General features: G+C 40.9%; 1 protein-coding gene across 1 annotated transcript in view; it reads right to left on the bottom strand.

Annotated features, from left to right (window-relative positions):
- KIF24 (kinesin family member 24) overlaps nt 1-12,071 on the bottom strand; it is a 40,963-nt gene that overhangs the window by 17,022 nt on the left and 11,870 nt on the right. Inside the window, exons 3-8 of the mRNA XM_073343385.1 lie at nt 9,674-9,863; nt 7,810-7,907; nt 6,100-6,315; nt 3,805-3,892; nt 1,662-1,783; nt 372-477 (exon numbers count right to left, since the gene is read on the bottom strand). Of these exons, the coding sequence (XP_073199486.1) occupies nt 372-477; nt 1,662-1,783; nt 3,805-3,892; nt 6,100-6,315; nt 7,810-7,907; nt 9,674-9,863 (820 nt within the window). The remainder of the gene's footprint in view (nt 1-371; nt 478-1,661; nt 1,784-3,804; nt 3,893-6,099; nt 6,316-7,809; nt 7,908-9,673; nt 9,864-12,071) is intronic.

Below are 12,071 nucleotides of genomic sequence, written 5' to 3'. Positions count from 1 at the left end.
TACTCTCCGATTCTAGAGGGCCTTTCAGTAGTGGAACTTAGTGTTTTTACAAACCTGCATTAAGCTTCACAGAAAAAGAGAACATGAATTTACTATAGAAAATATGGCATGGACTTACTATAAAATATCTGACTTTTCAGTGCTATTTTAATCTGGCTGTAGGAGTATATTTAAAAAGTTGTTTTTCCTCACAAAGTCTTTTTCTTCTAATCGGATTCATGACTAGAGAGCAATTTAATTGTCAGCATTTAGCACTGTGTATTTTCCACTGGGATCCATCCACATGTTACTTCCTTGTTTACTATCAGTCTAAGAACCAACCTAAAGAACAATAATTACAAAAACCTTCTCTACAAATGTGAGTAACCTACAGCTAAAAGGCTTTGGTTTATTTCTGCTCCTTCCATTTTTGTTTGTTTGTCTGAGTCTCTGGCATCAGCTGCCCTCTCGCTGCCAGCCAAGTCAATGAAAGAGATCCTAGGAAAAAACAAAAAGATGCTTTTACTTTAAGCTGATAGTAGCAACACACTATGCCATCAGTAGAAAGATTAAATATGACTACCATAAAACAGGGGGAAATACCCACTGCAAGTGTCTCAGGGGCATCACAGTAATGAAATACCAGCAGCTACTGGAACAGAGTCAGAGCATTCTGGCACTGTAACAGACAGTCATAACAGGAAGTCTAATTACTTGTGATGAGAGTGCGCCACGGTTTAATGGAGCAGCTATTTCAGGTATAACACATTCCCATCTCTAGATGATCACAATGCCAGTAATTTGAGAGAGAACACAGATTACTTAAAAAAGAATAACTTTTTGGGTCTCCTTCCGGCTAAAACAGATGTTTCATTCCAGTGTTGTCTGTCCTAATCAGATAGAAATGCAGTGCAGTTTATAAAGCCAATTAAAGGGAACTAACTGATGCACTGAATTGTCAGATGGTTTCAGAACTAATCTATGTTCCTGCTGATCTTTCTTCCCTCAAGATCTCCATTTGTTCTCATATTCTTCCCTAACTTTCCTCTTTGGCTGCTAGCTATTTTACCGATCTGTAATTTCTCCCTCTATCTTCCTCTTCTTCCACAATATCCCCACCCTCTCCTACTATCACCTGCATCCCTCCCAGCTTCGTCACTCCTTCAATAACTAAAAACATGGCACACCTACATAACCACATATCCTTCTCTTTGTAATCTTATGCACTCTTCCTCCCTCCTCCTTTACCACCCTACCAATTATTTGTTGCTCAGACCTGCTCTCTTGTCTTACAGTTAGAATAAGCTCCTTGGGGTAAAGATTGTATTTTACTTGTTTGGAAGGTGCCTACCATATTTTTTGACATCCAAAAATAATAATAAGCAGCTGACCATCTTTTCTCTGACTAGGTGGGAAGGATACCCACTTACTGCTGCAACCAATGGCCATTCAGTAAGGACCTCTGGTACTGGGTCACTATTCTACACAGCCCAGGAGCTCAGCAAACACATCTACAAATCACAGCTTGTATCCTGACCGTCCTTGCACTTGACTGCTTCACTACCACTTACTAACCATCTATGGCTGCTCTGCCATTGCAGATGTGCATGGTCTCATTTAAAGCCAACAGGATGAAACTGAAATGTCTCTATCAAATTCAATAAGTCAGCTTCCAACCTCACCTTCCACGCATTCTGTTTGCGGAGTCTTTAATTTGAATCTGGATGATAGCATGAGAACGGGAGGAATCTGAGTTGACTCCAGTCGCCCCAGTGCTACGCTCCTTCCCACCCTTCAAAATTACCTGGAAAACAAACAGGACAAAACAAAGGTAAATCGTACATACAAAACATGCACACTGTTCATATAGTATATTGATTCAGAACCCCATGTATTGGTATTCAGTGCGGCTGACAAAGGGTTTATAAAGTGAGACCATTCATAAGAATGTCAGTGTATTGAACTTCCATTCCTATTTGTTAAATTACTACAATACAAAATCACATGGAATAAATGTATGGTGGAAATGAAAATAACAAAATGAGGCTTCAGAGGTTACTGTTGGACTCATGAGCAGGATGATTTTTAAAAAAAATTCATGTTCTAATCTCATTGAAAGGTTTAGTCAGCCAGAAATCTAAGAGGCAAGTAATGCGTGACACCAAGTACCAATCCACTCATCCATCCCTGTACCCAGAAGCAAATGAAACATTGTCAAAGCAAGCAGCAAGGTTGACGTGATCAATTATACTCAGACTTAACTACCAAGAACGGAACAAGGTGAGAGGTGGAAGATGGGTTAAGGGACCTTCTGGGCTACAACTCTGGATAATTCTCTGTCCCAAATCTCTGAAGAGTCACAAGATTGCTTCAGCGAGCCCACCAACAATGGGCATCGTAAGGAAACAAAAAAGAGTCTATATTATAGTTTCTGGAACAATAAGAATACAATAAAATGTCAACCTAGCAAAATCAAAACACTCTTTAGATACAAATATACAGTATTCATACCTTCTGCTGGATGTCCACTCTTAATCAGCAATCTAGCTGGCTGCTATAGCTCCTGAATATTTGTTAAACCAGAGCTAAATTCAGGGAAGAGTTTGTGAACAGAAGCCAATGCATCAGTAAATAATGAATAATCATGAGGTATGCATTGAAGACTCTTCTAATACATTTGGTAGCATGCTATTCAAGAGCATCAAATGAGTCTAAAGGCTCTTTCTGTGTTCAAAAGAGCCTGTGGACAATATGAAATGAGCTGTTTTGCCAACATACCTGTGAGAACAAAACCATGTAATAACTCTTCTGTAGGCAGGATGTGATAATACAGAGGAATGTATTAATCTACTGTATACCAGATCTGCACTCGAATTTGCAGAAATGTCTCCAGCGTATCCTGTGCTTAGAGTTAATGGAAAAACAAAACTCCAGAAGACAGTGTCTGTCGAGTGGTATATAAATGGACAATATTGTTCCAAGTCCTAAACAATAAATCAACTACGCTATCAGGTAATAGTTTTCAATTCCTTACTGAGCTGAGTAACGTAGCTGGAGTCGATGTACCTTAGGTCGAGTTACCACGGGGAGACGACGGGAGAAAATCTCCTGTTGACTTACCTTACTCTTCTCGTTGTGGGTAGAGTACAGGGGTTGACTGGAGAGTGATCTACAGTCGATTTGGCGGGTCTTTACTAGACCCACTAAATCGACTGCCAGTGGGTCGATCTCAGGGCGTCGATCCCCGCGGTTGTGTAGACCTGCCCTAATGCTATCAACTTTTCAGATCAGCCATCTGTGTCTTGTTTGCCAAATGCAGTGCATGCCAGTTTGTAAAGTTTTACTTATGTTTTCCTTTTGGAACTATTTTTAGTGATGTAAGGTTAATGCAAAAATATTTCATAGCCATTTTTTTTATATTCTAAGATATTTCAGGGTTGGTTTTGCTGGGATATTGTCATTTCTTGGGTGGTTCATTCAACCTCATGGCAAAGATCCCACCTGAGGTGTATCTGTAGCAGTGACAGCTCCAAGTCAGCTTTTCTTGTGCATCACTGTAACTTGTCTTAGCTGCACATGAGCTCATTCATTAAAGGCAGTTTTGAAAGTGTCCCTTCATGCTCTGCTGTGGCCACCAAGCTGTTCAGAGTTGTACTGAAGCTCTTTTGGAGCCCATAATGGAATGCACATGGGTACATTATACAACCTGGAGCAGCAACACCTGGGTATGCCAAAAATGACCTTATCCACTCCACCGTAACCTATTTGATAAGTTAGTGCAACAGAGGCTTTAGAACATAAAATAAGCAGCACCAATCAAATTACCTCTAATAGTAGGTCTACAGTATCCACTTGAACCTCACGCAGGCCAACAATTTGTACAACATGCTTACTATCTTCTCTTGCAAAAAGTCTGCAGAGGAAACAACAGGGCTCAGTAGAAAAGGGTTATTCTGAAGAAAGTCTTATACAGTAGTAATGATTCTGCCTCCACGTCAGTGCTATAGAATAGTGGTGCTCAAACTTTTTCAGTCACGCTACCCCCTTACCAGTAATGGAATCTGTCCGTGCCCCCATACCCCCCCATGACCACATAGCCAAGGCTTTCTCAGCAGTGGAGCTTGGGCTGAAGGCAGAGGTGTGGAGCGGAACTGGGAATGGGAGAGGAGCTGGGGCTGGTGTCAGAGCTGGTCTGGGGTCATAGAGGGAATGAGAGCAGAGCTGGGCTGGGACTAGAGCAGGGGGTGGAATGGACCTGCTGCTGGAGCTGGGCTGGAGGTGGACAGGGAGTGAGGGCAGAGCTGGGCCTGGAGACAGTGCTGGGCTGGGGGCGCAGCAGGTCTGGAAGTGTGGCACTCCCTCCCTGCCCCCCAAGGGGGCTGGCCCAGCCCCTGCTGCGCACCTGGAAGTGTGGCACTCCCTCCCTGCCCCACATGGGGGCTGGCCACGTGCCTCCCCGAATGTTCCTCCAGGGGGCACGCCCCACAGTTTGAGAGCCACTGCTACAGAGAAGTACTGCAAGGAGTGACTAGCAAGGCAATGCATCAGGTTGTCATTGATATACCACCTGTCATGTATAATATGTACTTTTCAAATGTCACTGATAAGGGACACTGGAAGTGTGTATTAGCTGGATGTTCCTGCTAAAATGATCAGCACTGAAATAGTTAATGATGGCATTTAAATTGTCATCTTTAGATTTCAGAGTTCACACCTCTCTGAGAGCTTTTGTTTCAGGCTGCCTCCAGGCTCAGGAAGATCACACTGCATCACTTAACCTTGAAAACATGAATTGAGTATATCTTCACAATCATGAAGGCTCAAATTCGTTTTAATGACAGCTTAGGTTCTGGAACATAGTTCTGTGGCAGTAGGTGGATTCTGCAGCAGATCCGACAGCTGCAGAATCAGAGTACATGAGTGACTCCTTGCTACAAATTACAGAGAAGTGAATGTTACAGTATAGTTGGTAATACCAACTGGTTGGCTTACGTCCTAGGAAACAGCCCTATGGGCTATAGCTCAACATCAAGAAGGCCTCTAAAAAGGGCTGCAGGAGAGCCAACACAGAGAAACATGCTTGCCTCATGATAAGACACTGACTCTCCAAAGCACAAGGAAGCCTCTTTGCACTGCACGGCAGCACTCTCAAAGTGCACTCCCCTCAAGAGCCCCAGTGGTTCCAGCTGAAAGCTAAAACCATCCTGCCAGGCTTTTATTATTCAGCAGGATTTAGCCTGAATGTTATCTTGTTTTGTTGTGTTTAGATATTTTCGGTCAGGTAAGTTTTTTTTATCTGAGGAACATCTTGAGTTCTTTTGATCTTCCTTGGGTTTAGCTTATCTGATGAAGTGAGCTGTAGCTCACGAAAGCTTATGCTCAAATAAATTGGTTAGTCTCTAAGGTGCCACAAGTCCTCCTTTTCTTTTTGCGAATACAGACTAACACGCCTGTTACTCTGAAACCTTGGGTTTAGTGCCACTGTACTGATCTAGATACTTTTGCTACAGAATTATTAATGTCCACACTCCAAGTCACACCCTCTTCAGAAAAGAGATTAGTAAACAGCCATCTTGAGGGAGTCGGGGGCCCCACTGCACTGCCAGGGTTGAGAGAAGACTGAGGAGCAGTTTGCATTTTTTCCTTCCTATGGGACTCCTATCCGTAATTCATTCTGCTTATTTTCAGCTGCTTTGTGCTACTCAACTGTTCCTAGAGTGTGTAAAATTCCAGTTCAATCTCAGGTTACCTCGCTAAAGAAAGGTGAAAAGCTAATGTGACTCTGACACATGATACTGTCTTATCACTGTTCATCACAAGGGGTTTAGCCTGGCAGAGTGTATCTAATACAGAGTTCATCTCTCAGATTTGTGTCTTTGCTTGGATTGATTTTATTCCTGTAGAAATAACAGAAAGGGGGAGTGTCTATATATGCTACAAAATTTAGGGCCAGATTCTACTATGTTTACTCACATTGAGCAATACCTTACTCCATAAATAGCTCCATTTAAATCAATTTCACTAATTAGAAAACTTAATTCTGTTCAATCCAACTCCATAATGAAATAAACTGATTTGTCATCCTTTTTTCACAGCAATGTGTCTCTTTTATTTAAATACCTTCTCCTTCCATTTAGCAGGTCATAAAGCTGTCCACAGTAGATCTCATAAAAACTGATCCATACATAGAGCTCTCTCCTTGACTGGGATGCCTCTAGTTGTCTAAAAATGTCTTTAGCAGCCAGTGCATAGAGTCCTGGGTTCTGGTGACTCCCTATCATAGTGTAAGTCTTGCCAGCACCAGTCTGTCCATATGCAAAGCAAGTGGCGTTGCCTCTGTAAAGATAATTTTTATTTTTAGTACTACATCTGATCCATTGAGGTCTATTAAAAGAGATTCTGCAATATTAATATCTACACACACTGCTGACCCTCAGTGATGGGATTTTATCATGCATACCCATCTGAGAGCCTGAAAAATATAATCTGTTATATCAGAGATTCTCAAATTGTGTTCTGTGGAGAGGGGGTAGAGACACAGCGCTGGCTCTTGTCCTTGTTTCCAGGTGCTAAAATGACATTAAAAGAAGCTAAAAATACATTAAAAACTTTTGCGGTATTACTCTTCCATGTAAACAATTGTAGCTACCACAGGGATGTTATGTGATCATGAGTGGGGGAAAGGACTGATTGTGAACTGAAGGAGAGCAGGTCTGCATGATTATGAAAGCAAGGAGTAGGGTGTCCATGAAGCCACTTCCATATTAACATATGGTCCACGCAATGAAAAAAGCTTAACAACCCTAGCACTACACTTTGCATGTTGAAGTTTGCTTACCTCAGTTTACTCTCAATTGCTGTATCTTTGTCTATGGGTGTATCACTTTAACCTTACATGAACAAAGTCCATAAAATGCAAACTAATTCTCAGTGACTACACAGCAAGTTATCCTCCCCTCTTAGATCTCCCTCCCCTCTTCGCAAGGGCCTGATTCATGTAAATCCAACAATGAGAACACTGGTGATAGAATTTCTGGCCCAGCTGATGACACTTGGAGCTTCTTGATAACAGAAAGCTTCATCTTGTTAATTTTCCAGTATAGACATGTAATTCCTTTCCATCAAGAGGTCAAAATGAAATTATGACCTATTCAAGCTTGCTGTTCTCTGTACTCAAATACAATTATACATGCAAAACCACCCTGAATTTTCCATTAACCAGAAGGTATATTATAAGTCTCTCTCTAAATAGAAATAAGTAAATAAAATAAAGATAAACCACAGCTTTATTGATAAAGTTTATAATTCCTTTATACTACTATGAACTATATAAGTACATTTCAAAGTGCTTTACAAACATTCTCACAACAGTCCCATGAAGGTGTTTTATTTCTCTTTCACAGATGGGTAAACTGAGCAACTGAGTTCTGAGAGACTTACTCTAAATCACAAGAAAGTCTGTCAGAGCAGAGAATTAGGATCCTGGAATCCTGACACCGAATCTCTCATTCTAACTAGACCAAACTGCCTCCCTAGTAATCCTGGGCGTCTGAGTGTGCACTCCTTCTGCAGACAAATCTCCCACTGAATACAAGGGGAGTTTTGCCTGAATAAGGACTGCAAGGTCAGGCCCTTTGTTTGTCAAAATTGTATACACAGACATTTTTCTATATTTTATGTACACACACACACACACAACCTTAAACAGGGTAAGTGGAAAAGGTGAAATTAATGTTTTTTTAGAGAAAACTTAAGTTACACACCAAAGTCATACATGAAAAATGAAAACTAAAAGGATAAAAGGAATAAATGTAAGCAATGACTCCCTACCCGTTAAAAATGTGCTGAATGAGGGGGTGAGCAGTCTTCATATACACATCCTGATTGGTACATGCCTCCCCAAAGACTTCATCAAAATAAAAAACATGCTGAAAAATAAATATGATTTTTACACTAAAGGAAATTTCTCTCAGTTCTCCTTTACCCCATAATGTGTAGCACATGCTATGGACCTGATCCACCGCTAACTAAAGTCAACAGAAGTTTTTTCATTGACTTCAGGAGGCTTTGGAGCTGGTCCTAAGTGACCAAGTAAAACTCACTTTTTAGCAGCATCAAGCCACAACCCACCAAAAAATAGAATATGGAAGTAGAAAATTAAGAGAAGATTCTGTTCCCTGCCCCACCCCCCCATCATCTTCAAGCATAATGTACAGCAGCCAAGAAACAAAAGCATGAGTGTAACTTAAAAACAAAATTAATCTATTTATGAAATGAACCAATCCACAGCAACACAGTATGGTTATATAGTACAGGTCATAGATCCATTGTGATCTACATTAGCTATTCCACACACTTAAAATGTGTGCTGGAAAGGATCAAACCATTTGCATGCAAAGCTGGATTTTACTATCTGAGAAGTAGAACTCCTGCACATAGGACCTGATCCAAAGCCCACTGAAGTCCATGAAAAGATATTTTTGATTTCAGTGGACTTTGGATCAGCCCCTTATAGATTTTAAATTTTGCTTATTGGGGTTGCTCTCACTTCAGTGAGGGCCCCAGTGGGACGGCATCTGTAACATTATACTTCAGTACAGTACAAACAAAACAGTGCTGGGTAATCTCAAATAGAAGAGTTGCAGAACTGAGGACTACATGAATTATGCATAGATGATCCATACTAACATACATGCAAATCTAAATCAGTTTCAGTAAGGCTACGGTGTATTTCTGCTTGCACGACCAGTGATTTATAGCAAGATTTGTTTTGACAGTATTGCCAGAATATAATTTAGTTGGGGAGATTTATTTTAGCATTTAGATACCAAGGTGATAGGCATTTATATAGCACCTAAGATAGCTAGCTACCTGGAGACTGAGGGAGTGGAATTACAGCATGTATCTGACTGTGAAAGGCGTTATATGAATGGTGCCTGAGAGAGTTAGCAAATTTAATTTTACTACCCTGAACAGTTGCCAGTCCTCGGATTATAAAAATAACATACACTAGGGTCAGTATAGCTTGCTGCTCTCTAGAAATCAGTTCTGTTCCTGGTGCTGTCAGTCAGAATGAGAATTTGAACTATGTCAGCAGAAGGTACCCAGGATTTAGAAACAAAGACCAAATGAGAACTGCTCTTTGAAAAGCATTTGGCTCTGGAGTGAGGGAAAACTAGGAAAGAATCAGAGGACGTGTGTGACTCATTAAAATAGAGATACTGCACTGAAATCCTGTGGAAAGTGGCTATAAGGAACTCAGCAGGCAACTGCATTCTAACCCCGCTTTTGGTAGAGGGTCTTCTTTTGGCATCCAGGCCTCAGAAAAAGGATGTTAATTTTTTGACAAGCAAGGTAGACAGGGAGCAAATGCTAGTTTTTAGAGAAAAAAAGGTGTTCATTGGGAATTAAAATTCTGGGCTCGCTTCTCCTCTCACACACTGGTGTAAATCAGGAGTAGTTCCAATGGATTTACATGGGGTAAGTGAGAGAAGAACCCAAACTTCTGTGTTTAATGTGAAAAAGAAAGAAAGGTCTTTTTTTTATTTCCATTATTGAAATCCCAAGCCTGTTTTCATCTCTCACTTGATTGTTAATGCATTACACTGTCGCTCCACCACTCAGGCAGCTAGCACACTACTCCTACTCATTATAAATGGAAAGGGGTTTTAAGAGCAAAAGGAGCTCATATTACCTGCAGAATATACTGGGTAAGATCAACTGCCTCCTTCTTCTCATGGAGAAGAAGAGTTTCTTTATCTTCCACTGTGATGATATTAACTTCCCCCCGCCGCTCCTCTCTCAGGCCCAGCGGGCGTTTTCTGACACACACTCGGATTTTGTCAGTCTCTGTCCACGGCATCTCCTTCTCAGAGGTACTAGATCTAGAACACAGGATCACAAATTTGTGTTTAAAAAAAGAGGATGCTAGACAATTCAAAATATCCATGGACTTGGCCATAAACTCAATTGTTAACTGTTACTGTTTAGCGAAGCTAGCTTGGTTTCTCTCATTTTGAAAGATCTCCAAGAATTAGATATTATAAATGTGAAAGCGTCTATTGTGTCTCTTAAAAGCGGGGATGCAATTCTTTTGGGTACTTTTGTTAAAGTGACAGCACTGATTTTTTTAATATCTATTTTCCTTGTAATTCTGAGCCTATTGCTGACCCCGCATAACTTCGGGTGTCCACAAACTGATGATCCAAAATAACGTAAGATCCAATTTTCTGGAGACTTTTCTGACCAGGAATTTCTTTGGACTTTTTCATAAGAAGATTGCCCTGCCCCAGGAGATGACATATTATTTGCCTCTCATAATGGACCCAGCTCTCTTAACAGCTTTCTCCACACAGCTTTCATTAATATCGGTGTCTCTTTGTCCTTCTTGAACACTTTCATTAAGAAACCTGTGGCTCTGCAGTCTCTTCTCCTGGCCTGAATCCTGTTCTTCTAATCATTCCTTTTCATTTTGGGTAGAGGCTTATACCTTCCAACTATCCCCTTCACTGTAGAATACCACAAGATTCTTCCTTTAGTACTCTTTCTTGTCTCACTGCCAGTTTCAACTGTGGACACAACTTTTGTGTGGTTGGCATCCAGCATTATATATCTTTCAACATACCCATTAATCCTTCTCTTTTCCATCTGTCTGTGTCTCTACTCTGTCAGCTTCTGACTACACCATAACTTCCTATTACTCAGTGCTTCAGAGACTGAAATCTGATTAGTTGGTAAGAAGCCCATTCTCCCACATCTCGAATATCTGTCACACTCCATAATTAAGATATAACCTATGTTCCAAGGCCAGAAATCTCAGTCAAACTTGATTCTCAGTGATCTTTTCCTCCCACATTTCCCTTGGCTGTAAATCTGCCCATTATCAACCCTATGGTGTTGTTAGAATTTATACCTCTTTGACCCTTAAATTCCTATCACATAATAATTAGTTGTAGTAGGACAGTAGCACCCACAATGTGCAAGGTGCTGTATAAAGCAATCATGAGACATTGTCTATAACCTGAAAAACTCAACCTAAGAAGAACTAAGAAGGAGAGGGGGTACAGGTTCACTTCTGTTGCCTGCCAAGTCTACTTCAACTCTCTTCCTGCCTCCCTCAGAGACATTAAGTCATTTCTTCTCTAGCTGATTAACCCACTTTATAAATCACCTTGAAATACAATGTATGGAAGATGCTGTCATTAAAATAAAACATGTCATTTCCAATTTTCCATTTTTCAAGCACTCTTCAGCCAAATGAAAAATGATTTTCCACCTGGCTCTGCATCTGAATTAGTCAGTAACTATCATTTTAATCAAACCGTTGCCTTACTTGAAATTAGAATTTCTGTCCTGATGTCCAAAAGCTCTTTCAAAATCTTTTAATGCACAACTTTAAAGCAAACATGCACTAGACTTCTATTATATTAAAAACAATATAACAAGGGTATTTGTACCAGCTCTTCCACTTTTATTGGGACTGCAGGCTTATGATTTCAATGCTGCTGTATTGCCAGTTTTGATTCATCTAAAAGTACAGTGCTCAGAAATAAATGTTAACAGCTGTTCTCTCAAGGGGAAAAGAGGTTTCCATTCCAATATAGGGCCTGATCCTATAGCTCTTAGTCAAACATGTATTCCCATCAATTTTCCGCAATAGAACTTCTCACATGAATAAGGATTACAGTCCCTATATTTGAATGGAAACCTCTTCACCCTTGAGAGAACATTACAGTTGAGATCATCTGACATGCTTGAGATAAAAGTCCCCTCCTGATACAGGGGGTCCCCTGGTATATGTCAGGGTTGCGTTCCTGAAAAGGGCAATGGATGCTGAAACGATGGATACTGGGGAATTTTTCCCCGTAAGAAATAATGGCCTGCCCCACCTCTTCCCACCCACCCTCTTCCTGCCCAGTTCCGCCCCTTTCTCCGAGTGTGCCCTGTCCCTGCTCCCCCCCCTTCCTCCCAGCACCTCCTGAACGCCAGGGGAAACATCGAAAGAACAGCTATGCAAAAGGTGAAGTGATGGATATGTGGATCGGGACCAGAGTGAATCGGAACACGTTCCCCTATTGATGAGTGATGGATAT

Source organism: Lepidochelys kempii, chromosome 5 (genome assembly GCF_965140265.1).
Source record: "Lepidochelys kempii isolate rLepKem1 chromosome 5, rLepKem1.hap2, whole genome shotgun sequence".
NCBI classification, from domain to species: domain Eukaryota; kingdom Metazoa; phylum Chordata; order Testudines; family Cheloniidae; genus Lepidochelys; species Lepidochelys kempii.
The sequence above is the reverse complement of the archived record's forward strand: the minus strand, read 5'-3'. Positions and strand labels throughout refer to the sequence as shown.